The 27,949-nt window shown below is 72.5% G+C and overlaps 2 protein-coding genes, 1 long non-coding RNA gene and 1 other non-coding gene across 5 annotated transcripts; 2 read left to right on the top strand and 2 right to left on the bottom strand.

Annotated features, from left to right (window-relative positions):
- Nucleotides 1-136: 136 nt before the first annotated feature.
- On the bottom strand, nt 137-26,519 carry GPC1 (glypican 1). Of its 2 annotated transcripts, none has more exons than XM_038574407.1 (9): nt 26,378-26,519; nt 6,536-6,694; nt 4,724-5,115; nt 3,873-4,038; nt 3,186-3,316; nt 2,981-3,100; nt 2,761-2,894; nt 2,306-2,481; nt 137-2,011 (listed from the first exon to the last, which is right to left on the bottom strand). In XM_038574407.1, the coding sequence occupies exons 2-9, from the start codon at nt 6,642-6,644 to the stop codon at nt 1,779-1,781; spliced, it is 1,461 nt and encodes a 486-aa protein (XP_038430335.1). In that variant the 5' UTR covers nt 6,645-6,694; nt 26,378-26,519; the 3' UTR covers nt 137-1,778. The 2 variants fall into 2 exon arrangements, with proteins under 2 accessions (XP_038430335.1, XP_038430334.1); XM_038574406.1 differs by lacking the exon at nt 26,378-26,519 and adding an exon at nt 24,668-24,833.
- Nucleotides 9,085-9,167, bottom strand: MIR149 (microRNA mir-149). Its single transcript, NR_049473.1, has one exon. It is a non-coding gene; the product is annotated as a microRNA mir-149 (primary transcript).
- LOC119865986 lies at nt 9,404-13,439 on the top strand. The gene is made up of 3 exons (XR_005378933.1): nt 9,404-10,400; nt 10,863-10,994; nt 12,743-13,439. It is a non-coding gene; the product is annotated as an uncharacterized LOC119865986 (long non-coding RNA).
- On the top strand, nt 24,832-26,314 carry LOC119877518 (proline-rich protein HaeIII subfamily 1-like). Its single transcript, XM_038573037.1, has 3 exons — nt 24,832-24,925; nt 25,638-25,833; nt 25,966-26,314. Exons 1-3 carry the CDS (start codon nt 24,832-24,834, stop codon nt 26,312-26,314), a joined length of 639 nt encoding a protein of 212 aa, XP_038428965.1.
- Nucleotides 26,520-27,949: the final 1,430 nt, after the last annotated feature.

Here is a 27,949-nt window from a genome sequence, read left to right as displayed (position 1 = left end):
CGTGGGCCCAGGAGGGAAGTGGAGACGCCGACCACAGGTCCCCACCCACCTCCCCGCGAGCCGAGTCGCGTCCTCTGCGCACAGCCCGCCGGCACGTGCTCACCCGAGCTGGGCAGGATGGGTCACGGCGGCCACACAAGCTCTCCAACCTTTTATTCGTACAAGGACTCAAGAGCAAATGACGCCAGTCGACACCGTGCAGCAGGACACAGCAGGCCTGGCTACCGCCCGGCCGGCGACTGTGCCGGGGCCGCCCCCTCAGGCAGGTACAGCGCGGGCCCCCCGGGGGGAGGTCCACGTGCGGCCAAATGCTGGCGTCCGGGTGCACGGGCGGCCGCCCCCGAGCCCCTGAGAGTCCAGCGGGCCGTCACCTACGGGGAAGGAGGCCCCAGGCCCGGGCCCTGGTCTGGCACGAGCAGGGTTATGACGGGGTGGGGGTGCCCGTGGGGCTGCGCGGCCTGGTGGGGCACAGCGGGGGGCCCTGAGCAGCGTGAGAGGCAAGGCAAAGCAGTGCTAAGTGGCCTCGTCGGGCCCGGGTGCTGGTTAGGACTGCGTCTCTGGCCACGGGGGCTCAGCACCCCCCGGCCCTCGAGGGTCCCCTTGCCCGAGCCCCTCTCTGGCCGGGTCCAGCAGCAAGGGCCTGGGAGGGAGGGAGCTCCGGGGCCGGGGGGCTCGACAGCCTGAGTGAGCAGGGGCGCCCCAGGTGTGGGGAGCCCCAGCCTTCCCCAGCTCCGGGTGAACAAGTAGAACACGGGTGTGAACGTATGTACGTTTGGAAAAGCCCTTAACTGTCAAAGCGCCGCCCCCCCCCCACCCCCCCCGCCCCACTGCAGCCGCCGGCCAGGAGGGACCCAGGCGGGCCTCTGGTCGGCAGGGCCAGGTGTCCCCTCCAGCCCCGCCCGCGTCAGCCCGGGCTGTGGGGACGAGAGGCAGCGGCGTGGGCGGGCGGCACCTGCGCACAGCGGCCGTCACCTAGGGTGCAGGCGTGGGGCCCGCGTTTGAAGGGGGTGCCCACAGCCACACGGGGCCGGCCTGCTCTCCTGGGACGGCCAGGGTGGGCACCCCCATCCTCACACGAAGGTCCGCCAAGTGCCCTGATGCGCCAGGGCGTGACCACCGCGGCCACCTGCGCGCCCCGGGGCCCTGGCGGCTGGTCCTGGGGAGGAACGAGGTCCACCCGCGCTGGTGGGCGAGGCTGCCTTCCTGTTGGCACTCGCCCGGCGCGGAGGCCTCTGGGGCGCGGCGTCGCGGGGCCCTGGTGAGTCTGGAGGCGTCATGCATAATCTCAAGGGCCCTGCTGCACCCCGGAGGCCAGAACCCCGAGGCCCCCCCGGGATGCCGAGGCGCCGAGGGGTGGGCCTCGGTTCCCGACCGTGGAGCCTGGCAGTTCCCGCGGGAGGAGGCAGGAGAGGAAGGCACAGGCTCGCGCTCTCCAGCGGGACGCTGCTCGGGGAGCTGGGACAGGCGCAGGCGGGCAGGCGGGACGTGGCCCCCGGCAGCCCCCGGGTCCCTGAAATACATGGCTTTTGGGGACATTGTTCCTGGCTGACCTGAGGGCCTCATACAAAATTAAAAGCCAGGGTGGCGGGCGGAGCCAGGCCGGGGCGGGGGTGGGGGGAGCGGCACCCCCGCCCCACCCCCGCGCAGTCACGGGGCTGGGGGGCCCCCGCCCCGCCCCGTCCTGCCCCGGGGCCTCTAGGCCGAGGAGAATTAAATATCATCTGTTCTGCGTTTTGGCAAAGTCAGTTCTTGGCCTCGGTCCCTGGGGCCTGGGGCAGTTACCGCCACGTGGGCCTGGCGGCCGAGAGGACCAGGGACAGGAGCAGCAGCGGCAGGGACGCGCAGGGCTGGGGGCAGCTGGCGGCCGACGTCTTCTGGCCCTCCCGCTCCGACAGGCCGGGGAGGGCGTGCGTCAGGGTCGTCCGCGAGCTGGAGCTCTTCTTGCTGACCCTCCGGTCACAGAGGTCGTCCGGGCAGCTGTCCCCGCTGCCCGAGCCGCTGCTGTCGTCGCCTGGGGAGGAGAGGAGGCTCCAGCAGGCTGGCCCCGCTGTGGACCCCGCGCCCCGCCCCCCGCCCCGGGGGCCTCCCGTGCCAGGCGATGCCGGCCCCACCCCGAGCACAGCTGCCCGACCCGCCCGGGGCCTGCCAGGGCCGGATGCACACCCTGGGGACTGGGGTGCGTGTGGAGCGGGGTGCTCGGCGTCCACGCCTGGGCAGCGGCAGCAGCCCAGGACCGGGGAGGGTCCCTCCTCTGTGCCCGAGCCCGCCCGCCCCCGCCTCCCGGTCCCGGGGGCCCTGCCCGCACTGGCGTCCTGGAAGTCCACGTCATTGCCGCTGTAGGCGCCGCGAAGCCGGTTGGTCATGACCTTCAGCTGCATGATCTGCTGGCGGACGGTCATGTCGGGCTTGGTGATGTCCACCTCCACCTCGGGGTTGTTGATCTGATTGGCCAGGCCGTCGCCCATCACCTCTGGGAGGTACCTGGGGGCCGAGGACAGGCCCTGGGTCACCGCCCGCTCCCTGCAGAGGGGCACTTCCCCGGCATGCCTGAGACCCCCGTGGCCTTTGGGGGCCTGCCAGGAGCCCAGAGTGGGGAGCGGATGCACTGAGCGTGGTGCTTGCTGCAGGGAGCTGGGTCCTGCTGCGTGTCCGGGGTCGGGCATGGCCCTGTGCATGCAGCACCTGGTGCCACGGGCCAGGCTGGGGACCCGGGTGAGGCCACAGGGCCGGCCAGCCTGCGGTCAGCCAGGCGGCACCCACCTGCCTTTGGCCATGCCGTTCCAGCAGCGGTCATCGCTGGCGCTGCTCATGGCCATCTTCTCGCTACACAGCATGCCGGGGAGGCTGATCCAGAAGTCCTGGGCGTCGCGGAGCTGCGTCTTGGCCTCCGAGACCTGCAGGGCAGCGGTCAGGCCATGGGGCGCCCCGCTCGGCCCGCCCGCCCCGTCCACCCAGGGCCCGGTGGCTGAGGGCCGCTCACCAGCTTCTCCAGCGTGCCCGTGGGAGGCTTCTCTTGTAGCACCAGCTTGCCCTGGCGCCGCTTCTCCTCGGGTCCGGAGCCCTGAGGGTTCACCTTGGGGTTCCCACAGCCCTGGATGACCTGGGGGCAGAGCACAGGGGTCCTGGAGCGGCACGAGGCCACACGTGGATGCCCCTCCACGCCCACGGTCCCCGCCTGCCCGCACCTTGGCGGTGAGGATGTCCCTGTTGTCCTGGAGGGCGTTGATGGCTTCGGCCAGCCACAAATGCACGCCGCCGATGACGCTCTCTGCTCCGGAAGGGCCCCAGAACTTGTCGGTGATGAGCACCATGGAGTCTGGCACAAATACGAACACGCGCACGCACATTTTGTGAACACACACATTAGCCACCCGCTGTCGACACGTGGGCTCAGGCGGGGGTTGACGTGCACACTCGCGGCCCGCCAGGGGTCCGGGCGTGACGTGTCAGCTCCTACGTGCGTTGGCGTGTATCTATGTTGAACGCACGTGTACGGAAGCTTAGGCGCGTGCTGGCACGTACAGAGTTGGCCCACCGTGGGCGTGTGCGAGCTCACACGTGCTGGCTCGACTCCCATCGTGACGTGTCCACGTTACACGTATATTGATGTGGTCAGGGGCGGCCCACTACGTGCCAGCAGGCGTCCACGCCGGCGGCCCGCACAGGTGCTGCGTGTCCGCGCAGTGGGGCGCCTGCCCCGGGGGGGGGCCAGGAGCCACGACCCCACGGGGCTGCATACCAGGCTCTGCTCGCCGCAGCCTCCCCATCCCTCGACCCCGGGCCCACTCCCCTCCCGCGGTCCGGCCTGGCTCTGTCCCCTCCACCCCCCCGTGGGCCCCGGGCCGCTCAGGCGCAGCTCAGTGACGGCTCACCCAGAAGATTCCTCCACTCGGCGTCGAGGTCGGCCTGGTTGGCCAAGCAACCCTTGAGCACGTTGCGGCAGTAGTCGGGGCAGGGCCGGGCGCCGGGGACCCCCAGGCAGTGGGCGCAGTAGGCCAGCTTCATGACGGCCCTGGAGCACTCAGGGCCCAGGGGCACCTGGGGAGGGAGGCAGCCTGAGCCCCGCCTTGCGGGTGTGCGCGCCCCCCACGGAGCCCCGGGGTGGGAGGGGGCAGGGGCTCTGGGCAGAGGTCAGGAGGCCGCAGCTCCGCCCCAAGCACCGTGCGCCCTCCGCCGGGCCCCAGCCCTCCTCAGGGACCCTGTCTGTCCTCAGATGGTCACGCAGGCCTCCCAGTTGTGGGGTCACTCGTCCTTATCACTGCTGCCATCGCGGCACGTGATTCCCCAGGATACGGCTGTGACCGAGCCTCCGGGGTAACGGGAGTACCCCCCTGCCACGCAGATGGGGGGACTGTGGCAGCAGCCGGAGGGGGAGGTGGCTCCCGTGGGCCCCGGCGGGGAGGTCGCCTGCTGGTCCTCAAAGACGCGGGCCCCACCCAGCCTGCTCTGGCCTCTGAGCATGTCACCCTCGGCTCCAGTCCCCCCGCCCCTGCAGTCCTCTGGGCATCTCGCCCCCCGCCCGTCTCCCTCCCCGTCCTGCGTGGGCCCTGCCCGCCGAAGATGGGACGGACGGCTGCCCCCATCAGAGCTCAGCCCTGCGGCGTGCTGTCTGCACCCCGGGGCCGCGGCAGGTTGACGGCCAGAAGGCCCCAGGGCCCAGGGGGCGGCGGGGGCGGGGGCAAGGTCGCGGGGGCATCCCGGGAGCCCGGGCCGCTGCGCGCACCTGGGCCACCTTGCGGACCACGTCGCCGGCCACACCCAGGCCCTGCACGAAGGCTCGCGCCGCCACGAAGGCGCGGGTGGCCCGCAGGCGCAGCTCCCGCGGAGCCTCCCCGAAGGGCCGCAGCGCGTCGGCCTGCTTGCCCAGGCAGTCCAGGTAGTCGTCGGGGAGCAGCAGCTGCGGGTGCAGCTGCCTGAAGAGGCGCTCCAGCAGGCGGGCCCAGAACTCGGCCAGCGTGTCCTCCAGGTGCAGGTTGGCGCCGCGGTAGTAGAGGCGCAGCTCGGCGTACAGGTCCCGGAAGGCCTTGGCGCCCTGCGTGTACAGCTCCCCGAAGGCGCCGGGGAAGGCGTCCTGCAGCGCCCGCTCCGACTCGTTCAGCAGCTGCTGGAAGTGATCTGGGGCCCGGGGAGGTGGGCGTGAGGCCTCGGGGCCTCCTGCCCCCCCGTGAGGCCACAGCAGGACTCGGGGCTCTTCCTGGGACCCCTGCTGCTCCGGGAGATTCGGAGCCCAGGCTGCAGAGGCTTCGAGGGCCCCGGGCGCCCCCAGGGCGCTCGAGACCTCCCCCGCCCCCGAGGCCTAAGGTGCAAAAGCCCTCCTGGGTCTCAGGGCCTCCCGCTGACATTTCTGGGCTGGGGACGGACACAGGGCGTCAGTGACCTACTGGGATCACCTGGAAGGGGGCCAGGAGGATCCTCGGAGCCGGGGGGCGGGTGCGGAACCCACCGCCTTCCTGCTCTCTCCTCCTACCCCCGAGTGTCTGGCCCCGTCTGGCCCCCTCTCTCCGTCTTTCTCTTAGATGCTCTCCCTCTGGTTCCGGAAGCCTCAGCTCTCATTGTGTCCCCCAGAAGCTGGGCTGCCTGAGGGCCTAGGGAGGATCCCCTGAGCCTTTGGGATGTGCACAGGGACCACCGGGGCGTGAAGCCTTCCAGCAGGGCAGGAACAGGTGCAGCAGACCTCTGGGGCTTTGGGGACATGCCCCTGTACCCTCTGTGCCCAGCACGGGGCCCCCGAACAGTACCCACCCCCTCTGGCAGCGAGACTGCAGTCTGTGGCCACACAGGCCCTCCACTCAGACCCGTCCCCAAGAGCTACGGCCACCCTCCCTGCGTAGGCCGCAGGACCCCGGTGGCCAGGGGGTGGGGGCTCCCCTCCATCTACCCCAGCCAAGGCCTGAGGCTGTCGCACTGGCTGGGAGCCCGGTCGTGCAACGGTGAGCCCGAGTCGGGGGCTGAGGTCACGGGCCTGTCGGCTGCAGACGCACCCTCTCCCTCCGGTTAGACTTCCGGCTCCGATCTCAGCCCAGAGGTCACTTCCCGGGGGCCCCACCCCAGCGCCCCCGCCATTCCCTGGACGTGACCGCGGTGGACGTGACTACGCCAACCCACTCTGTGCTGTCCAGGGCACTGGCTGTCTGCCCGGACCTGGTGCGAGACCGGGTGAGAGTCAGGCACTGAGGGGCGCCCCCGGCAGCTGCCCTGGAGACAGGACGGCCGCCCCCGGGGCCCCAGACTCCTGCTCCCACAGCCGGGCGGGCCCATCCTCAGGCCGCTGCCCCCATGGTGGCCAGGGCAGGGCCCGTCCCTGTCTGCCACTGACAAGGAGGCACCTCTAGAGCAAGAGGGTCCCCTCCGAGGGGCCGATGGAGGGATGGTCCTGATCTCCGCCTACGGGCCCAGCACGGGGGGACGAGGGTGCCTGCAGTCGGCTCCTGGCCCCGTGGGTCCCTACGTGGGCCTCGCCGCGGGCAGCCTCCTGCTCCTGCCTGGCCAGGGGAGGTGTCCCTGCCTGTGGTCCCCAAGCCCGGTGCCTGCTCACCATCGAAGCTCTGCAGCTGGGTGGCGAGGGTGGCCTGCAGGGCGTGGGCGCTGTCCAGGAGGGCCGTCTCCAGCTCGGCCCGGCTGCGGTTGGCCAGGTTCTCCTCCATCTCACTGGTACAGCAGGTATAGCCCTGGGGGCAGATCCGCAGGTGCTCTCCTGTGGGGAGGGGCTGCTGTGAGGAACGGGGGCGCCCCGGAGGCTGGTGGGGCCTGGGCAGGGTGGGGATGGACGGCGACGCTGGGAGGGGGCACGGCTCCGGCAGGGGGCGGGCCTGGGCAGGACACGGGGGTGGGCATAAGGCAGGGGTGTGGAGGGCTGAGCCCCAGCGCAGGGATGTTCCAGGTCAGCCCCCCTTGGCTCCTCCCAGCCCCCCCCCCCCACCAGGCAGTGAGGAGGGCCATCGGGGGGCCCTGCCCAGCAGAACTGCCCCAGGGCCCCGGGTGTGCGCAGAGGGCGGCGCTGCCAGACTCTGGGCCCCTGGGGTAAGCTCCCCGGCCTGCAGGGCGCCCCTTGCCGGGGCCCAGGCTGAGAATGGGGAGGGAGGAAGGGCCCCCCGAGGGGCATGCCAGGACACCCAGAGCCTCCTTCCCTCCATGCCAGGCCAGAGCCGCAGCTCCCAGGGAGAACGGCTGGCCCGGGTGGGGCTACCGACGAGGTGCGCCCTGCATGTGGGGGGGCAGCCTAACCCGGTCAGGACGGGGCCTGGACGCACCTCCGCGCCCTAAAGCCCTCCCCAGCCCTCCTGCTGCAGCCCCGGGCACTGGCTCCCGGGCAGCACCGCTCACAGCACCGCACCACCCACGTTTCCACCCGGGGCTGCAGACAGGTGCTGAGGCCACACAGCCCAGCGGACTCGGGGCTGCCCGCGCAGGGGGGCGGGTGCGGGACGGGAGGGAGCTCCTCCAGGAACGCACAGGTGCTGCTTTCACAACTGCGGTTCTGAGGAGGATGCTGGGATCCATTCTACAGACCGGGAAACTGAGGCCCGCAGAGACTGGGTTCCCTGTCCGGCGCACAGGACGCAGGGAGGAGCCGAGCTGCTCCCTCAGGTCCCACACCCAAGGCGCCACCTGCACGGGGGTGCCCCTCCCCCCTTCCCTGCCCCCGGGCCCCACCCCCGGCGACCCCAGTGGGAGTGGAGGCGGGTCTGCTGCGCACAGGGGCGGGTGGAGGGCTCACAGGGCCCAGCGGCCTGGGCGGAGCTCTGAGGCAGGGGAGGGTCAGAGCCTGGAGGGCACGGGCCGCCCGGGTAGACGCTGGGTGGGGGGCACGACAAAGGCCTAATTATCCTGAGGCTGAACTGGCCCAAAGGGCCCGTGGGAACCGGGGGTCAGACGGGGTGGGGTGTCTCTCCGGCCCCCGCAGGTGAGAGAGCGGAAGCCATGTGTGGGCTCCGTGCCCGCCAGTGACCGGGAGGCGCGGGGCGGCCCGCAGGCCACTGCACCGGGTGGCATGTGGCGGGTGAGGGGAGGTGTGGGGGGCACGGGAGGGGGCAGAGGCAAGAAGACCAGCCTCTTCTTCCCCTTCCCAGATGTGCCTGAGGCTCCCCCAGGGCCCCAGGTGCCCGGGGCTCGGACACCTGCGCCCTGCACCTGGCCCGGGCACCACCACCGCTTCTCCCGGCGCCTGGAAGTGATGCTGGCGGGGCCGCCTGAGGGACGCTCTGATCCCCCCACTGTGGGACACGCCCGACCTCGGGGTAGACAGGCCACTGTGCCCATCTCCGGGAGGGCCTGAGGTCCGTGCGGGTGTGACAGCGGGGCTCTGAGACCTGCCCCCTGCGTGAATCGGGACTCCCAGGGCCTGCGGGGGTCGGCTGGGGTCAAGGGTCAGGGCCTGGCTCCCGGGGGCCTCATGCAGAGGAGGCACCTGCCAACATCGCTGTGCCCTTTCTCTTGGGTGGGGGCAGGTGCTTCCAGGCAGGAAGGGCTGGGCCTGAGGACACCTGCCATCCTTCTCTGCCAGGGGCCTCTGCCGACTGACGTGTGGCCCTGAACCAGCAGGAGGCAGGACACCCGCAGGATGAGGGTCCCCTCCACGGGGTCCCTGTGCACCCAACCAGGAGGAACCTGAGCTCCCTCCCCCAACACAGGCCGGGAGGGGAGAGCATCCTCTGCCTGCCGGGCTCCCAGGGGTGCTGGGGGGTGGGGTGGGAGGTGAACCGGGGGGTGTGGCCTGGGGCAGGGGGCAGGTGCCTGCCTGGAGCTTCTGCGGGGCACCCGGGGCTCTGCCGTGATGGGCACCGGGGCCAGGCTGGCCGGGCGGGCACGGGCTGCCAAAGCGTAGGTACTCGGAGGCCACGGGGGACAGCATCTGTGACCTGCTGCCCCCGAACCCTCGGGCCCGGGAGGGGAACACACCCCCGCCCCGAACCTGCCGCTCACGCAGACAGCAGACGGCCGAGCCCCGGAGGTGAGGACGAAACCCGGGGGGACACGGGGGCTCCCTGGCGCTGGCAGCAGGCCGCCACCCCCCAGCGGCCGCCCCGGGGCCCCCCGCCCCGCCCGGCCCCCTCGTCCAGCCGCCCGGAGGCCTGCGCTGTTCCGGCTGCCCCAGCACAGCCCCCGTCCCTCCCTCCCTCCTCGGACACACGGGAGTGAAGACACGGAGCCAGAGCCCGGGCGCCGGCCTGAGGCCCCGGGCGGGCTGGGCCGAGCGGCCCCCAAGGCGGCTGCGGGCAGACGCGGCGCCTCGTGCTCCCTTCCTGCCCGCCCCGGCCCGCTCGGCCTGGGTCCGCACGCCATCCGATGGCCGGGGGCGGGGGGCTGCGCGGGGCACCCCCTGCGCCCCCTGGCCGGAGCCAGCTGGGGTGGGGGCCGCCGGGCGCGACAGCGAGCTCCCAGCCCCCGGCAGCGTGGGATCCACCCCGACGGATCCCGGTACTGGCATCCCAGACCCCCCGGCCCCCAAACGCCCACCTCTCCCCTCTGCTCGGTGCCTGCAGGGGAGCGACGCCTTGCCAGGAGGGGGAATGCTCCCCCGGCACCCCGAGGCCTCCGCGGGTCCCCTCTTCCCACTGAGCCCCCCCCCCAAGCTGGCCAGCGACCACCCCTTCTTTCTCCCTGGTTTTGCCACAGCTGGCCACATCCACATCCTTCCAGAACTCTCCCTTCCTTAGCCGGTGGGACACTTCCTCCCACCGGCAATCCAGGTGTTTTGGGGGGGAAAAGGGAGGACGGCTCACTCCCACCCCAGTCCCTGCAACACCTCTCCCCCAGGCCCTGCGCCCAGAGTCCCAGATGCCCTCTGCCCCTGCTCCTCAGGTTAAATTCCCTGCCCCCACATCCTAACCCCAGCAGCAGCTGCCTCTCCTCCTGGGCGGCAGACCACATGTCTGTCCTCTCCCCTGGGGTCACCTCAGATCCCCGACTTCTCTTCACCAGCCCCAACGGTCCGGGGCTTAACATCTTTGAGGTTCCCGCCCTCCTGCCACCTGCTGAGCCTCTGCCCCCAGCTGTCCGGTCTTAGCAGCCTCCCGACAGCGTCCCCACCCAGCAGCCACCATCACCAGCACTGTCACCCCCGTGCTTTAGCCCAAGACCCCCGCCCCGGCAGTGGTCGCACCTCCAACGCCGGACACAGACCTCAAGTGTCCAGGCCCAGCCTGGCAGCCACCTGTGACTGGTGGCGCTGGAGCCCTCCCAAGGAGACTGCAGAGGGAAGATGGCGCCACGCCAAGCCCATCTCTCCAGAAGCTTCCAGGCTCACACCAGAGGATGCAGACCGTCGGCTCAACCCGTCTCCACAGCCACATCCCCGATGCTCTGCACCGACCGACCCAGCCACCCCCGAGCGCTAACTCGCTGTAGACAATCAGCCCGCGCTGGGCTGCGTGTACAGCTCCAGGCGCCAACGCCACCAGGTGAGAGGCCCAGGTCTGGAAGAGCAGGGGGGGCCGCTTGCCCACCTCCCCTGCCCTCGGTCCTGGACCTTCCGGGTCTTGCTGGTGGACTGGGGGTGGGCAGGCGCGGATGGCTGTCCCCAAGCAATCCTCTTCTCTGGACAACTGCCCCCTCCTGCCCCCGGACCCCGTGCAGCTGCAGTGGCCACAGGATCCCCCTGGCACGTCCAGCAGCTGCCCAGGGTGGGAGGCACGGAGCACAGGAAGGTCCTGGGGTGCTGTCCACACCCGCGCTCCACACCCTCCTGTCACCTCTCCCCACGGAGGCGTCTGCCCCCGACCGGCCCCGTCAGAGGATGGCCCAGGCTCCTTGCAGAGGGCTGGCCGCAGACCCACCTTGCAGAGGACGTTCCAGCCACCATCTCCTACCCGCTCCCTGCGGGCACGTCACCAGCACCCAAACCCCTCCTGCCTCCCACCCAGCCGGCCTCCCTGCCCGGGACCCGCCACCCAGAGCCCCCACCACCACTGCAGGCGAATGACGGTGTCACCAAGGAGCCCCCGCACGCGCTGGGACCCAAAGCCGAGGGGCACCGCCGGGCGCCTCCTCCGCGGGTGGGTGCACGGGTGGGCCCGGGCCGCGAGGGGCTGCTGGCGGGCGGGGAACAAAGGCCGGGCCGCCGGGCGGGAGCGGAGCCGGAGCGGAGCCGGGGCCGGGGCCGGAGCTCGGTCGGTGCTGCAGGCGCGCGGGCCGGCGCTGGTGCAGTGGGCGCGGCGGGCGCCGGGGCGCGGGGGCGCGGGGGCGCGGGGGGGCGCGCGGGCGGGGCGCAGGGGAGGCGGGCGGCGATTGGCGGGGAAGGGGCTGCCGCAGTGGGCGCGGCAGCGCGGGGAGGGGAGGCGGCGGCGGGATCGCGGGGGCTGCGGCAGCCCGAGGGGAGGGGAGGGGAGGGGAGGGGAGGGGAGGGGAGGGGAGGGGAGGGGGGCTGCGGCGGGGCGGGGAGCGGCGGGCGGCCGCGGGGATGCGGGGATGCGGCGATGCGGGCGGCGCGCGGGGAAGGGCGCGGGCGTGGGCGGTGCGGGGCGCGCGGCGGGGATGGGGAGCGCACGGGCCTGGCGAGGGCGCAGCGGCCGGCGGGGGCTGGGGGCGCCCGGGGCGCGGAGGGCAGGGCCCGGGGGTGGGAGGGCTCGAGCGGAAGCCTGGCGGGAGCCGGGGCTGCGGAGGCGGAGGCGAGGCGGAGGCGGGGCGGAGGCGGGGGCGCTCCGGGCGGCGCGCACTCGGGCCGGGCGCTGCGGGGCGGGAGCCGGGGAGGAGCTGCGCTGGCGCGCACGGCGAGGGCGCGGCTCCCGGCTCCCGGCTCCCGGCTCCGGCTCGCGGCTCTGCTCCTGCGCGCGGACGCGCCTCCCCGGCCCGGGAACCGCGCCCCCAGCCCGGCCCCTCCCGGAGCGGCTCCCCATCTGCGCCCGGGCCCTCCCAGGATGTTGACGGGGTCGGGGTGCGCAGGCCCAGGTTCCCCCCGGGGACCCCTGGACGCAGAGCCACCACCAGGGAGCCCACAGGCCCAAGCCCAGCCTCTGACCTCCGCGACCTGGGCCTCCCCCTGGGGCACAGCGAGCGACCTGACCCCTCAGGCCCTGCGCCCAGCCCGTCCCCCCCCCCCCCCCCCACGGTCCCACACTGTGCCTCACCCTTCCCTCCCACGGCACCAATAGCCCCTACTCCCTGGAGCCCTGGGCCTGGCCTCGCCTCCAGCTGGCCGCCACCCCACAGGACACCACCACCCTCACCGCTCGGGCCACCCGCCCTCAGCCAGCCTGCACACGGAGAGCCTGGCCTGGCGGGCCGCTGTCCACCCAGACCCCAGAAGCGGCGGCTTCACAGCTAAGCCCTGGTTCCCACTCGGAACCTCCCAGTGGGCGCCAGGCTTGGGGAGGGTTGGTGAGGCAGTGGGGCCCTCGCCCCGGCCTCCCCAGGGCTGCTTCAAGGTTCACAGCTCCTGCCATGGCCTCAGAATGAATCGGGACGAAGGGGTTTGTGCCACCTGTGACCTCAGGTCTTGGCTCTCCTGGGGCCCAGGGCCGAGTGCCCCCTGGAGCCTCACCCCTCCGGCCAAGGCTGGGCCTGAAACGCTGCCATGGGCACGTGCACACGCCAGTCCCCGCTGGGAGCTGGGCGGCGGTGGCTCCGCACAGCCCTGCTATCCCGCCGGAGTGCCCGCCCTCCCCTGGGGCCCGGGGCAGCCGGGGGCGCCCTGTGACAAGTCCGCAGGGAACGACACGGAACAGCAGAGGGGCGGCTGCAGCGCCGAGAGCCTCTCGGATGTGTCCCCCGTGGATACCCTGCAGACGCCTTGAATGCCCCACAGGCGGAGGTGGCACAGACTCCTCTGGGCGGGGACACCGAGCAGACCCTCCAGCGGACGGCCTGTGGGCACACGGCGACCTGGGCCTGCTCTCAGCTCAGGCCCCATAAATACGGGGGCTGCCAAGACGGCCGGGGAGGGGCAGGGGGCTTGGCCGATCCCCTCGGACCCAGCCACTGCCCACGAAGCCTGGTAGCCACGTCCACAGGCACGGCCAGCCTCGGCCTGGCATCCCAGCCCGTCGCTCCCGGGCACCTTGTGACCTGCCATTGCCCTAACTCTGGATGTCGGCTCCTCCCCCTGCCCGGCCCTCTCAATGCCCCCCTCAGCCTTCCCTCCAGGAAGCCTCCCCAGGTCCCTCGGGGCCACAGCACCTGCTCAGTACCGGGACCCCCCCCCCCTCCGCCGCCAGGGCCTTCCCCAAGTCCCAACTGGCCACCCTCCCTGGCAGCAGGAGGGCCACTCCACGTGCTGCTGGGAGCCCCCACCTCCCTTCTCTTGCCCCCCTGCCCAGCACCCAGGCCAGACCTGGGTCAATAAACAAATGCGTACGAAGAAACTGCACAGAGACTCTTTGTCCGTGGTGGCATCCAAGGCTGACCACGGCGGCCCCAGCGTGGCAGCTCCAGACCTCCGTGACCTGACCCCTCCCCAGAGGCAGCAGGAGGGCCAGTGGCACGCGGGTGCCACGGGGGGCGGTTCTCGGGGTGAGTTTGCTCCCCACAAGGGCTCCCTTGTTCGTCCGGAGAGCCCGGCACCTCGCAGGAGATGGAGGAGCCGCTGCGTGCTGTGCAGGGTATCAGGATCGGCCCCCTCTTTCCCACCTGGGGCGATGCCCGGCCCTCGGGGGGGGGGCCCCCCACCGTGCCGCTGAGCACTGCTGGCCTCCCCCAGCTCTCCGGCCGCAAGACCTCCCCTGATCCCAGGCCCAGGGGACTCCTCCCAGGCGGGTGGAGCTGAGGCAGGAGCGGGCTCGCTCTGCAGAACGGCCTGCGCCCGGGGGGTCCTGGGGGGTCCGGTCTCCTCCCCGTGACTGGGAGGCTGCCAGCACCTCCGCCCGCCCCTGCCCTCTCGCCACCCCAGCGAGGGGCTGCACGTACAGACACAGGTACATTTAGAATTTTAGATAAACTGCCTAATTTTTAAGTGTGTAAGAATCTGGCCCCAAAGACCTGAACGCAGGGACTCGAACAGACCTTGCACAGTCCCGTTGAGAGCTGCGTCCCCACGACGGCCAAAGGGTAGAAGAACCCGAGTGTGCCTGGGTGGGGGGCCGGGTGGCGCTCACGACGTGGCGCGTCCATGAGACGGGACCCGGCGTGGCCCTCACGGCGCACACGAACCCCGACCTTGGAAGGTTACGCCGGTGACGGCGGCCGGACCCGGCACAGCAAACCCCGCTCGCCTCCGCTTATGTGGGGTCCCCACAGCGGGCAGGGACGGCAGCGGGGCGGGCGCAGGGGCGGGGGCACGGTTTCAGTTGGGGGATGTGGGACGGCTCTGCTCTGACGGCGCTGGTGGCCGTGGGGTGCACTGACGGCCCTCGGCCCCGAAGGAAGTGGCTAAGGTGAGGACTCTTCACACATATTTTAGCACCAAAAAAGCAAGCACTCCGCCCCCCCCAAACCTGCAACACCCTCACACTCAATCCGGGGGACACACCTTCCCCAAGATTTATCATTTGCTTCAAATCATTCGGGACAGAACCGCACGGTAAGATCGTAAGTGACCCGGACGCCAGTGTAACCGGAGAACCCACAGTTCCACCTGCGGACCCCGGCAGGCCTTCGGGGGGCGCCTGACGGAAGTCACACGGGGTGGGGCCTCCCTGCACGTCCCCCGCGGGGGTCCTCAGACCCACAACCCCAATGTCCTCAGAGAAGGCAGGACCTAGTATCTCCACCAACAAGAAGGGACGCTGGTCCCCATCTTGTCGATGGGGAAACTGAGGCCGGGAGACGTTACGTGACATGCTCGACGTCTCGGACCTGCTGCCGGATGCCGCGGGCCCATGTGCCCCTTGCCCTCACGGAGGTGGAGGAAACGGCAGCTTGGGAGTCCCAGGTAGGTCAGGGGGCTTCTCCCGGGGCACTTGCCGGAGCCAGGCCGGGCCAGCGCTGCTGGGGGGGGGGGGACGCCTGCGAGGACGCTCCTGCCAGGAGCACGAACCCACCACCGGAGACGCCCCATCAGCCCTGCTGAGCACACACGGGGCTCCCGGACCTGGGCCAGGCGGCCTCAGCGTTTGCCCGCCGGCTCGGCTCCCCAGAGGTGCAACCTCGACCTCATGCGGGTCCTGGGAGCAGGGGGATGTTGGGGGGCATCCTATGCCCCGGCTCCTCCAGCTCAGTTTCTCAGGGACGCTCCAGCTGCAGGCATCAGCGAAGGGCCAGGCCCCTCTAGACGTGGGGACATCTGCTCCCCAGGTGCCCAGTGCCCCGGCCCCTGCCCCTGCCCCAGCCAGTGGGCGGACGGCACTGACCACAGCTCTGCACACGGGCGGGATGGCCCTGCCCAGGGAGTCCCGGAGCGGACGGCCGAGGGGACGGGCCAGCTCCACCTCAGAGGGGGGCCGCAGGGATGCTGGTAAGGGCCCCGCGCCCCCCGTGAGGAGAGGCCCCCCAGTGCAGGCCGCCAGACTGCAGGTGGACGGTGTGCGGGGTCCTGCCCCCACCATCTCCTACCCCCTGCAACCTCTACACGGGGTCCGTGCTGCCCTCTGCAGCCTCCCCACCCATGGGTCTCTGCACAAAACCAGCTGCCCCCCGCCGAGCCCCCCCAGTCACGGGCTGTCCTCCGGGATGACCCCTCACCGGCTCTCCCCGCAGGGCTCATTACCCATGAGCAGGGCAGGCCGGGCAGGGAGCTGAGCCCATCCCCCCCCAGGGTGTGAAGGAAGCGGCAGTGGGTCCTGACCAAGGCCAGCGTCCTCCTCTCCGTCCCAGGTCCTCACTCCCCGCCGGGCCTCCTCCCCCACGGCCCCCTCCGGAAGCCTGGACTTGGCGACAGAAGGCCTGTCCCCGCGGTGGGCGCCCGCAGCACGGCCCGGGTGGGCAAACGGGTGCACTGACCCCACCAGGCCCCTCGCAGCGGGCCCTGCCTCCAGCCCGTTACAGACAGCGCCCCGCGGCGCAGAGGGTGATTCACCGGCTCGGGGTCCCCCCGTAAGTGACTGCGGAGCCGGCCCTCGATCCCCAGCGGGCCGGGCGTTGGGCTTTCCTAACGCGATGGCCACCGAGGATGGGCACTGGGTTCAAGGGACAGCGGCCCTGGGCCGGGGGAGGGGCCTTGCCTGTCAGGCCAGCAGGCCGCCCCTGCAGGGCCCGGGTCCCTGCGCCCCCCTCCTTCCGGCAGCCCCTCCCCTCGTGGCCTTCCTGCCGTCCTCCCCCCACCCCCCCAGGCCGCCAGCACCGAGTGTCCGGGACCTCTGCCGTCAAGTCTCAGTCCCAGAGAAAGTGGGGCCGGGGCACAGCCCGGGGCAGGGGTCCCGGGTACCCCACGCGGGGAGGGGTCTCGGCTCTGCAGCCCGGGCTCAGGGCCGCGACTGTGAACCTCATGCAGTGTCTGAACTCACACGCCGCCTGACTCCCGACTCACGAAACACCACGCGTGGGTGCGGCCCACAAAGCCACAGCTCGCACGAGGCTGGGACCCTCGGCCCGCGCCAGCCGTCTCCCTGCAGGGACCCGGACCCTGGCGAGCAGCAGGGGCTCAGCTCCCCAGGCCGCGTGGACGGACCCAGGTCTGGGCAACCCCGTCGCCCGCAGCTGCCCGCCCCCCCGCGCCCAGCCCCTGCAGGCCCTCCTGGGGCACACGCTGCCCATCCTCCTCCCGGCGCCCCGTGCCCGGGCACTGAGCCTGCCGGCCCCTCCTCGGGGTGTCTAGGGAGTCGAGGGTCACGCAGAGGACCACGAAGGACGCCAGGTGAAGCGTGACGGTTCGCAGACAAGGAGAGAAATCTGCGGCGTGGGGACGTCCACCACCCCATTATCTCCAGGTTGCGATGCGCCCCACAGGTATTCGGAGCCGCACCTGCCGCAGGTGTAACGCGTCCCGGGTGCAGCAGCTCCCACGGGCGCCCGCGTGCCGGACACTGGGAACCCATCGTGGCCGCGTTCGCAGCCCCAGAACATGCCACACGTTGGCAGGAGGTGGGCACGACCACAGGCGTCCTCTCCTCCTCGGCCGCGGTCGCCTTTCCCTGGGCCTCCCCGCACCCGTGGCCAACGCCAGCCGTGGGCGACCTGCCCTCCCGCCGGGGTCCGTGCACCACTAGGCGCTCCTTCCAGAGCCGCCCCCCGCCCCCCACAAGGCTGCGGGGCCGCAGAGCCGACGGTGCGCCCTCCCCTGTGCCCCGCAAGCCCCCCCGGCCTCGCCCAGAGCCCGGCATCAAGCACTTCCCGAGAGGAGCTCCTGGCGTTCCCGGAAGCCGCCTCCTAGCTGCCCAGGGCGTCCCGCTCCTCACAGGGTCCCTGGCCACCCCAGCACGCCCCAGGGTAACTGCTCCTGGTTGGAACAGCCCCGATCTAGGCCCGCGGCTCTAGCTGCGCATGTCTGAGCTGCGGCGGCCCCCCCGGCCCCCCGGATGCACCGTGACAGCGAGGTGCCCGTCCCCGGGTCCCTCGTCTGCAGTGTCGGGAGTGTCGAGGCCCCACGTGGCCCCGCCTGGCGCCGGGCACTGAGGACACGCGCGGACGGCCACACGCAGGCTCAGGAGGCGGGTGCCCAGCACTGGGGACGTTGCCTACAGGTCGATGCTCAGGCCTCCGACCTGCGCCGATTCGGGTGCTGACGGGGAGGGAGCCCGGGGGGGCGCCCCGCGCAGGGCCCGGCTGCCCACAGGGAGGGAGTCACGCTGGCCCGTCCCCCCGGCGTTGGCAGCACCGCCGCCGTCCCAGGAGGAGCAGCCGGGGTGCAGACGAGGCTCAGTCTCGGCCAGTGGCCTGCCGGGTGTGGGACGGTCTGGAGGCCCCGAGCTTCTCACCAACCCCTGACCCTCTGGGAGGCTGAGCCCACGGCTCCTCCCCTCCGTGTTCCAGGGAGTGGGAGAGGTGAGCACATGGTGGGGACGGATGGAAGGGGGAGGGCCTCGCCCCCCGGGACAGCCTTCTGCATCCCTCACAGGCTCGGCACCACCAGCGCTGACCTCGGGAGGCCCTGCTGCCGTCTGCGCTCACGAGGGCCGTCACGGGGCCTCACGTGGCCTGCGGGCTCCCCGGCCCCTGCCAGCTGGAACCCCTCAGCCTTGGGGCCTCGGCCCCCGGCTCTGTCCTCGGCTGAGCAGAGCCTTGCACCGCGTCCTACGGGACAGCGCCCGTGCCCCCCATCGAGGCAGGTGCGCATGGCCTGCCCCATCCCCGCTCCGCCCAGGGCACCCCTCTCAGGTACCCAGCACCCACGCCGGACAGCACTTGGGGGACAGGACTCGGGGACCCCTTTCTGGGGTGCAGTTTTCTCACCCACACACGAAGCCCTCCGGCCGCCCTGCAGACACCCCTGGAAGGACGGTGCGTCAGCAGGTGGGAAGGACGGCCCAGCAGGTGGGAAGGACGGCCCAGCCGGGCTCCAGCTCCAGCCCGCTTCCTCCGGCCTGGTCCTCAGGTCCACTGCGGGTGCCCGGGCGCACTCACAGCACCCCCAGGCCCCCCGGCCCTCGCCCTGCACCACTCCACGGTGCGAGTCTGGTTTGTCCTCCCACCCTCAGCCCCCACCCGGGGGTCCGCAACACCCTGGTGCCTCCTGCGAGATGCAGCGGGGAGGCGGGGTCTGGCAGGCTCTGGGCCCCTGGGGGCGCCGAGGTCGGGGCAGATGGCAAGGGAGCAGCATTGACGGAGCCCCACGGGGCCGCCCTGTCACCCGGCCAAGCCTCCGGAACCCAGGGAGCACCTCGCACAAATGAGCAGCGCCTCCTCAGTGGGGCCTCCGTGCCAGGAGCCAGCTGTGCGTCCTGGGCCTCCTCTCCAAGCCCAGTGCCGCTTCCGGGCTCCCCGACCCCTCCCTCCCCCCGAAATTCCACCCGGGGGCTCGGCGCCTGCCAGGGTGGGGCTTCCGCTTGCAGGGAACCCTGAGCCCGTCCATGGAACAGCGGCGTCGCTGAGTCACGACCACATCAGCCAGGCCCCCTGACCCCACGGGCCCTTCAGGCCGGCCCCCTCAGTGCCCACCGGGCCCCAGGTGCTGGCAGGTCAGCAGCGAGCAGGCGCTGGGCGCTGCAGCCCTGGCCTCCCACCCTGACCAGGAAAAGTCGAGGCTCATGGGGTCCGGAGACGAGAAAGACCCAGCGGCAGCCGGGCCCGGGCCTGCGGTCCCTAAGCCCACCCACACCAGGGATGAGCCCCGAGAAGCCTGCGGGGGGCGGGGCGAGGAGCGGGCCAGGCTGCGGGGCTGTCGTGGGCCGGCTCCCGCTCCTCCCTGCTGGGCCCCTGAGCCTGCGCCAGACGTCGGGGGGCGCCACGGTCACGGAACAGCCAGCGCCCAGGTCGCCGTCGCCAGACGGAGAGCGCCCAAGAGCCCGGAGCAGACGGGCCGGGCCACCTGCTGCCACGGGCCAGACGGCGGCCCTGACCCACGAGCCGCAGGCCTAACCCCCAGGGGACTCTGCGGACGGCACTGGGGAAGGCCGGGTCCCACGGAGCTGGGTGGGCCCCTGACGAGGAGGAGAACCCACGCGAAGACGCAGAGACAGAGGACGCCCGGGGCGGGCAGCAGCCGGAGGCGTGGGGAGGCCCGGGGCACACTCTGCTCGGCCCACACCGGGACCCCGAGCTTCCAGACGAGAACCTTCTGGTGTATGCGCGGCCCGGGCCCGCCGTGGGGACGCTGGTGCCCTCCCGACCCCCGGCACCCGGCAAGGCCTGGCCTGCGGGAGGCGCCTGGAGTCACGTACCGCTGAGGCCTGCCCAGGCTTGGGGGGAGCCCCGGAGCGTGGGTGGCTGGGGGATGCCCGGGGACGCGGGGCGGCACGGCCACGGCCCCAGGGAGGCGGGTGACCCACCCCCATGCTGTGGGTGGGCATAGGGAGACCTACTTGGTGGGAGGGGGTGTGTGTGCCAGGAAGGCGAGCCAGCCAGGAGCTAGGGGGTGACCCCGAGGCCAGGGGCAGAGGAGGGGATGGGGCTGAGCTGGCCCCGCAGGGCTCCTAGACCCCCCCACGGGATTCCTGCGGGGAGAGCCCGCGTGCGCCCCACCGCAGCCTCCCCAGCACCACAGCCCAGGCCCTGCGCCCCCTTGCAGAGGACACAGGGGAGGCCGTGCCCGCCCTGGCTCACACCTGCCTGCCGCGGCTTCCCACCTGGGAAGGTGGTGGGGTACGGCCTGGGGCGGGAGGAAGCACCCCCCGCCCCCGCCCCCCGGAGACTTCCGGCAGCTCGGGGCCCCTGCCCAGGCCTGTTCACAAACTCGGCAGGAAAGGCCGCCAGCCACCGCGGCAGCCAGGAGCGGCTTCTAGGGTGGGTGGCCTCGGGCTGCAGCCCTCCCGCCCTCAGCCTGGCTCTTCTCCCAAACGTGGGCACGGCCTGACCCCCCGGCTGTGCCGACGGCTGGGCGTGAGCCGGGGGGCGCCCGGCGAGGGGGGCTGGACGGGGCCGCGGGGTCCGGTGAAATCACGCAGCGCCGAGCCGGGCCCGGGAGAGGAGCCCGTCCTCCTGATGCCTGGGCATGTCCAGGCCCGGGGAAGGCGGAGGCTCGCCCCACGGCCCTCCCGGCTCGCGGCGGCCTGGGGGAGTCCCTCTCCTGGCTGCAGCCAGGCTCACACCCGTGCCTGTGGGCGTGGATGTCCTTGCACGAGCGTGGGCACCCACACCGCAACCGTGCTCTGCTGCTGGCTCTGAAGCCCAGCCCGCTGCCCGGCCCGTGTGTCCCAGGCCCCTCCCCGGAGGCCCGTGTGACCCCGAAGGCCTGTCAACCTCCGGCGTCCGCGGTTCCTTAACTGGCGCCAGCCCGGAGCCCGATGGACGTCCCCCGCCACCCAGGCTCACTCGCCCCTGATTTGTCCGTGGGTCCCGGGGGACGGGGCCGGCGTGGCGCTGCCGCGGACCTGCTGGCCAGCGACGCACAGCCGGGCCGTCCCCGTACGCCCGGGGCCACCTGACCCAGGCCCCGAGGCCCGAGGAGCTGGCCTCCACCGACGGGAATCGGGACGAGGCGGAGGACGAGGCCCAGCTACCGGAGGGCTGATTCACCCAGAGCGCAGCCCCGATGGAGGCCGGGAGGCCGGATCAGAGGCCGCGGGGGGTGCCCGTCAGCACGTGTTCCGAGCGGGGCGCAGAGACGGAGCCGGGCCCCGAGAGGCAGCAGGAGGAGGCAGCGGGGGTCTCCCAGGGCCTGGGCCTCCAGGACACTCACGGCCCAGGACTGGGCGGCGGCGAACGGCACAGGCTTTGGGGTCAACAGGGGGCTACATGGCGTCCCGGGGCGTCCTCCTCGTCAGTCAGGTCCACGAAGACCTTCTCTCGTCTGACCCCACAGGCAGATGCGCGGTGAGTGTGGGTCAGAACGAGGCCTGTCAAGAGCCGGACGCCACTGACCGACGGGTCTGCACGGCCTGCAAAGACCTCAGGGCAGGGCCAAGGGGGGTTACCCGTGGGGCCAGCTGCACAGTGCGTGGGGCCAGCGCCCCTCCTGGGGACCTTCGGGGGCTTGTGACTAGTCCCCTTGGGGCGTGCGAGGAAGCAGAGGCACAGAGAGGCCAAGTGCGGCGGGCGGCTTGCACAGCAGGACTGTCACGTGAACCAAGGCCCAGGGAGGAGGCCCCTCGTCTCGCAGGAGCGTGGCAACGTGTCCAGCAAGGTGCTCAGACCGTTGCATCATGCAGGTGGCCCCGTCAAATCCTGGCTCCCCTGGGCTTCCCCCCGCCTCAAAGCCGGGGATGATGAAACCACAGGTCCTCGAGCGGCGGGGGGACAGAGCAGCGGTGCGGTTGGGGGCCGAGGACCGCCTGGGGACCCGAGCCGGGCACACGGGGTGCTTCCTGCTTCTGAACAGGACGGGGTACACAGAACTTCGTGGTCTGGGACCAGGCCACGTGCCTGGTGGCTTGTGAGAGCCCCGCAGACCACAGCCCCAGACAGAGTCCAGGTGGGTTCCTTTGGGTGAAGCCAGGATGGCCCTTTCTGGGACCCTCCCCCAGACCCCACCCCACCTGAGGTCAGAGCCAGCGCACCCAGAGGTGGTCCCTGCTGTGGGGTCCACGGGACCCTGGGACCCACTCTTGCTGGCAGGTAGGCCTCAGCCCCAGGGCAGAAGGGCAGCCAAGCGGTTCTCACGGCACCAAGCCCCGGGGCTGGACCTCTAGACCCCTCCTCTGTCCAGGCCTTCCTCCTCCCCCCATGCTGACCCTGCGTGGCCCGGCAGAGCGTGGTACCTGCGTGGGTCCCCAGCTGCTCACTGAGACCCTCCCTGGCGCCGGTCACTGCACCAGCCCCCGTGGCTACAGCAGAGAAGCCTGCGGCCAGGGGTGGTCCCCGTCCCCAGCGCCCCCGCGGAGGGTCAGAGCCGTATGAGGCCGGTCACTGAGTGTCGGGAGGCCGGGCTGGGGCTGAGGAGGCGTCTGGAAACCAGGAGCAAGCTGGCGGGCGGGGTGCCAGTGGGCGTGTGATTCAGCAGGGGCCCTGCGCTTGCCCGGCGCCTGGCACAGGGACCCCGGTGACCCTCACTTTCTCTGAAGCACGGGCGCCCGAGGGAGGGAGCCCCCCGGCCTTTGGCTGCTGCCCCCCAGGCCTGCTTGCTGCTCCCTCACCTGTACAACGACAGCCGTCAGCACCAAGTGCCAGGCACGGCCGTCCAAGGAAACCACACGGGCTCTCGGACGGGAGCCCCAGGCACCCTGACGCCCCACTCACACGCCCACCATTGCTTCTGGTCCCCGGACGGACACAGGCTGTAAGCACCGCCCGCAGAGCCAACGCCACCTCCTCGCCTCCCGGCGGCTCCTCGGGGCCTGGGCCAGCTGAGTCAGCGGGGGTTGGCACCAGGGGGGTGACCCCAGGCCCCACGCGGGAGGAGTTGGGGGGGCAGGCCCCTGGGAGAGGAGACCCAGGCGGGGCTCCCCGGAGGCGCGTGCCGCACGGGGCCAGCAGAGGGCGCCTGGCCCACGGACGCGGGGCCCAGTTGCAACAGGAGGGGACTCGGGCTTGCTGCTGCCCCGCGAGGTCACCCTGTATCCTCTGCTCCACGTGGCGCTGGCACTCATCTCGGCGCCTGGGCCCCGGGGGGGCTCTGGAGCTCCAGGCCCACGGGGGCTCTGGCCACAGGAGTCGGGGAGAGTAGCTCCTGGGATGGAGGAGCCCTGGGGCTCGGGGAGAGGGGGCGCAGGCAGGGAGGGCGGTAGCCCTGCGGGGGGCACAGTCCCTGGCCTTCCAGGCCCCGAGGAGGGCGGCAGCCGAGGCCCCGGCCAGTACGATGCTGGGACAGCTGCTGGGTGACCTACTCCCCCAGCTGCACACGCAGCACCCCATCTCTACCCGTCACACTCAGACCACCATGCACTCTGACGGGGCCCCTAATCCACTGCACCCCACCCCAATGTGGACGAGACCCAGCTCCCAGCTCAGCCTCCCCCCGCGCCCTGTTTGCCCCACTCTCTCCCAGCCCTTGGCAGCTGCCCAGACGCTGCCACCCTGCTGCCACCCTGCTCTCGGCCTAGCCAGGACAGAGGCCTGTGGACTCGAGTAAGTTCAGGATGGTCGGTAAAGACCCAGCGGCCAAGTGGGAGTGGATACAAGAAGGAGACGCACGGGGGAAGGCTTCCACCCGAGATCCGGGGCTGGGCGGGGGGCAGCTGGGGCAGGGCCCAGCGAGAAGGCCAGGGACACCCAGGAGAAAGTTCCTGTGCCCGTGTGGGAGCGGAGCACACACCAAGCTGTGCACAAGGCCCCGTGCTGGCCCCGGCGCCCAGCATGCCCACCAGGCTGTCCCGGCAGAGAGGCGGTCCTACACAGGAACTCTCAGCGGAGCGAGACACAGAAGGGCTGCTTGGGGTCCTCCGGAGGGGGCCTCTCCTGAACCCCGGGGCGGGGGGCGGGTAGTTCAAAGATCTCTCAAGGCAGCCCTCAGGGTGCCCCACCTTCCGGAGCCTGGGCCAGGACCAGGCTGGCTTCCTCCCCCTCCCCAGCAAGGCGTGGTCAGGGACCCCACGGGGTCTGTAGCGGGGTCACCCCCGGCCCCCCTGCACCCCCTGCCCCCGGCCGCGGGTCTCCATCCCAGCAGAGCAGAGCAGAGCCCTTCCCTGCAGCTTCCCCCTACTTGGGGAGCCACCTCTCCCTGGAGGAATCTGGCTCTGCTCTTGTCCACCGCGCCCGGGCACCCGCGCCTTCCCACTGCGAGGAGCCCGGGGGTCTGGGTGGTCCGTGGGACGCTGCATCCACCCCCCACCCGCACACCCGCACACAGGCTGGCGGCAAAGCTCCTCCGAGGCCTGCAGGGAGGGGGCGGGCGGGCCCGCGGGCAGCTGCAGGGCTGAGGATGCCTGGGAGGGTCGACGCTCGTACAAAGAAAAGACGCGGCCCCTGGGCGGGATCCAAGGCGCGACCACCTGCAGCTCGACTCCCCGCCGGAGGCAGCGCGAGGGCCAGGCCGGCGGCGCGCACAAGTTCCGCGGGCAGGAGCGCGGGGCCGAGGTCGCGGCGCCCCCGCCCCCGCGCGCAGCTCGCGCCGCACCCCGCGGGGGCCCCGCGCCGCCCAGGACCCGGGGCGGGGGGGGGGCCCGGCTGCGCGCACGCGGGCTGCCGTCGCCGGGGCCCCGCGGGAAGCCTCGGGCCGGGCCGGGGCGGCTCCCCGAGAGGCCCGAGGGCCGCCTGGGGGGGTCGGGGGCGCCGCCTCCCTCCGGGTCCCCGCGGGGGCGGGGGCGGGGGGGCGCGGGGCGCGGGGGCGCGGGGTGCAGGGCGCGGGGCGCGGGGTCCAGGGCGCAGGGGGCGCCGCGCCCTCACTCACCCGAGATCTCCGCCTGGGGCACGTCGCTCAGGCTGAAGCCCTTGGCGCCGTAGACCTGGCGGACTTCGCTGCAGCTGCGGCCCTTGCTGGCGGGGTCCCCGCGGGCGCAGGCGGCCAGCGCGGCGGCCGCGCACAGCAGCCACCAGCCTCGGGCCCGCGGCTCCATGGCGGGGCCGCCCGCCCGCCCGCCCGCCCGCGCGCCGCCCTCGGATCCCGCCCGGGGCCGCGCAGCCCCCGCCCGCGAAGGGCAGAGCCAAGGTCCCGGCGCGGCCCGCGGCCCAGGAGCCGCCACAACAAAAGCCGGCGGCGGCGCGGGGCGCGGGGCGCGGGGCGCGGGGCGCGGGGCGCGGGGCGCGGGGCGCGAGGTCCGGCCGCTCGGTCGGCGGCACACGGCGCGGCGGGGCGAGCGCGCAGTCCCGGCTCGGCGCCTCCCCTGCCGGGGCCCGGCCCCTCGCGGCCGGAGGGGGCGGGGCGGGGCGCGCAGGGGCGGGGCGGGGCGGGGCGGGGCGGGGCGGGGCGCGCAGGGGCGGGGCGCGGCGGGCGAGCTGCAGCCGGGCCGGGCCGCCCGGGGAGGGGGGGGGCGGGACTGCGCGGAGGGGGCGGCGCGGGCCGGGCCGGGGTCCCCGGGGACGCGCCCCCCCACGCCCGGGGCCCGGGGCGGCGGCTGCACCTGAGGGGGCGGGGCGGGGGCGGGGAGCCGAGGCAGGGCTTCCCCCGCCGGACGTGACGTCACGCGCGCCGCGCGCCTATCAGGGGCTCCCCCGGCCCGGCCCCGCCCCCGGCCCCGCCCCGGCCCCGCCCCGGCCCCGCCCCCGGCCCCGCCCCCGGCCTCCCCGCACCCTGGCAGCGCGCCCCGCCCGCCGCTCCCGCAGCGCCGCCTCCCCCGCGCCCCCTCCCCGCGCCCTGGGTGCGCCCCGGGCGCCCCTCCCGCGGCTCCGGCTCGCACCTGACGCTCACTCTGACGCCGCAGCCGAGCGGGGACCCCGGGCCCCACCTTTCCCGCCCGGGACGAGGCCCCGACCACTTGGTGGTTGCCGCCGGCCAGCGGGCCCGGGTCCCCTCCGCGGGGAGACACAAGTGCGACCGACGTGGGCCGTGTCTGCCCGCTCGGGTCGCGGGGCGGGGCGGGCCGCCCTGGGAGGGGATGAGGCCGGGGCCAGCGACAGGTCAGGGAGCGGGGGAGGCCGGGTGCAGGCCCGAGGGCCGGGGGCCCCCGCGGAGGCAGGGGGCAGTGGGGACGCGGTCGGGGCGGGGGTGAGGAGCTGAGGCCGCGTCTTCTCTGCTCCTCTCCTCCCCAGCCTTCCCCAGCCGTGCACCCCCGCCCTGGCCTCCTGCCGCCCCCCCTGCCATGTGGGCAAAGGCCGCAGAGACCGCCAGGCCGCCAGGCCAGATGCCTCGCTGGCACAAATGGAGCAACGCAATAAGTGGGCACCCCCGGTGGAGGACCCAGAGATGCCCGCTGCGTGGCACGGGGCACCCGGCCTCACGTCCTGCCAGGAGCAGCCCCCCACCCCGGTGCTCCCCACACACATCAGCGGTGTGGGCCGCGTGCAGGGAGGGGGCTCCGGCCCTCCGCAGCCCCAGGAGGGGCCTGGGGTCTCCTGCCTGCCTCCCGCGCAGGCTGCTCCCTTCACCCAGAGACACTGAGTCATTGTATGGAGGCTGTGGGGACCCAACCCAGGGTACAGACCTCCTGCCCTCCCCACGCACCTGCTGCCTCATCGTGTCAGTGACTCACAGACCCCTGTAGAGCGCGTGCGTGTGCGAGCTTACACACACACACACACACACACACACGCGCACACGGGCCTGCTCCTTCTTGCCTAGGCCTGGCTCAGCCACCTGGACACCTCCCCCCTCCACACCACGTGCCTGCCTGGCTCGGGCCACCCGGGGAGGGGTAGGAACACTGGCCCAGGCCCTGTCCAGGGGCTCACCCCCGGCCACGTGCCTCCCTGTCCCGCGGGGGCCTGGACTGGGGCTTAACCCGCCCGAGGCGCTCTCTGTCCTGTTGTTATGGTGATCGCTGTTGCCACCGCTTAATCCAGGGAGCCTGGGAAATTCCTCAGGGCGGGGTCGGTGTCCAGCGCATTTCCGGGTCTTCAGACAGCAGCGTGGCCAGAGTGTCCACGGCCACGCTTACATGGCAGGTTGCCAGGACGGCCCCGCTGGGGCACCTCCTCGGTGTAGCGGGGCTCCATCCCCCGGAGAGATCCTCTCACTACCTGCAAGGTCTCCTCCGAGTCACTACGGTGTGAGTCGGGGGCAAGGAGAGGAGCTGTGACCAGAGCCTCTCCGCGGGGCTGGTACATGGCCAGGGAGCGGGGGGCAGCCAGTGGGGGGATCCCCCAGCTCTGATGGGGCTGCACCTGGCAAAGAGCCTTGTTGACAAGCAGCAAGGAGGCCAAGTGCAGGGGGCAGCTGGCGAGACAGTGGCAGACTCGTGGCCGCTAGGCGGTCACTGCTGCAGGTGGCTCTGCTGAAGGCGGCCAGGTGTGGGGACCCCGCCGCCGGCACACGGGGAGGAAGTGTTGGGTGCAATGCAGAATCCGTGTCCATCCTTTTTGTCCGGTTGCCTGGCCCACAGAGCCTTCCTTGCTCCCCCACCCGAGGGGCGTTCTGCTTTACAGACATGAGCGGTGGTCCCCGAGCAGCTGCCCCAGGTGCCGCAGAGCCCTCCTGCTCCTGGCACCCCGACTCTGTCGGCGCCCTGCCTGCCCCCGCGGGCCTGGACGTTCAGGTTTCGTGCCCGTCTAGGATGGCCCTGGATGAGGGGTGCCTGGTGGCCAGGCCTGGACACAGTGTGGCCCAAGCGGCTGGGGCATCGGGAGCCGGGCTGGGTCACACTGGGGAGGTTAGTTCCCCAACCCCCCATGCTGTCACCCACGACCTCCATCAGCTGCGCAGGAGCAGCTGTGGGAGTGGGGTGGGTTCACCGTGGGGAGCTCTGGGGTGGGATGGGACCACCCCTGCCCGCTTTGGGGTGCCGGCCTGTCCACTGTGCGGACACAAACATATGACAGCTCAGACACAAGGCACGACGGAGCCGGTTTGCACGCTCATAGGAAAGGGAAATTCTCTGGTCCCTGAGCAAGCGGCGTGTGACACACACTGGACTTGCCCTTCTGCTGACACCAAGGGAGAGCTGGGAAGAAAAGGGCCATTTAGAGTCATCGCGGAGGGGGGCGTGTGGGCTCCCCCACATTTCCTCCTCTGGAGGAGCGACCTGAGGGCCAGACGGCATGTGGTCCCGCTGCCCTCCCTTTCTGCCTCCGGCCAGGA

Source organism: Canis lupus, chromosome 25 (assembly GCF_011100685.1).
Source record: "Canis lupus familiaris isolate Mischka breed German Shepherd chromosome 25, alternate assembly UU_Cfam_GSD_1.0, whole genome shotgun sequence".
NCBI classification, from domain to species: Eukaryota; Metazoa; Chordata; class Mammalia; order Carnivora; family Canidae; genus Canis; species Canis lupus.
The sequence above is the reverse complement of the archived record's forward strand: the minus strand, read 5'-3'. Positions and strand labels throughout refer to the sequence as shown.

What these genes read in the sequence shown, in the direction of transcription:
- GPC1 (XM_038574406.1), bottom strand. Translation starts at nt 24,833, where the DNA reads ATGGAGCCGCGGGCCCGAGGCTGGTGGCTGCTGTGCGCGGCCGCCGCG. An exon ending in CGAGTGGAGGAATCTTCTGG is followed by an intron (nt 3,317 to 3,872) that starts GTGAGCCGTCAC and finishes TATTTGTGCCAG; the next exon opens with ACTCCATGGTGCTCATCACC. An exon ending in CGGGCACGCTGGAGAAGCTG is followed by an intron (nt 2,895 to 2,980) that starts GTGAGCGGCCCT and finishes GCTGCCCTGCAG; the next exon opens with GTCTCGGAGGCCAAGACGCA.
- LOC119877518 (XM_038573037.1), top strand. Translation starts at nt 24,832, where the DNA reads ATGGCGGGGCCGCCCGCCCGCCCGCCCGCCCGCGCGCCGCCCTCGGAT. An exon ending in CCGCGAAGGGCAGAGCCAAG is followed by an intron (nt 24,926 to 25,637) that starts GTCCCGGCGCGG and finishes CTGACGCCGCAG; the next exon opens with CCGAGCGGGGACCCCGGGCC. An exon ending in GAGGCCGGGGCCAGCGACAG is followed by an intron (nt 25,834 to 25,965) that starts GTCAGGGAGCGG and finishes TCTCCTCCCCAG; the next exon opens with CCTTCCCCAGCCGTGCACCC.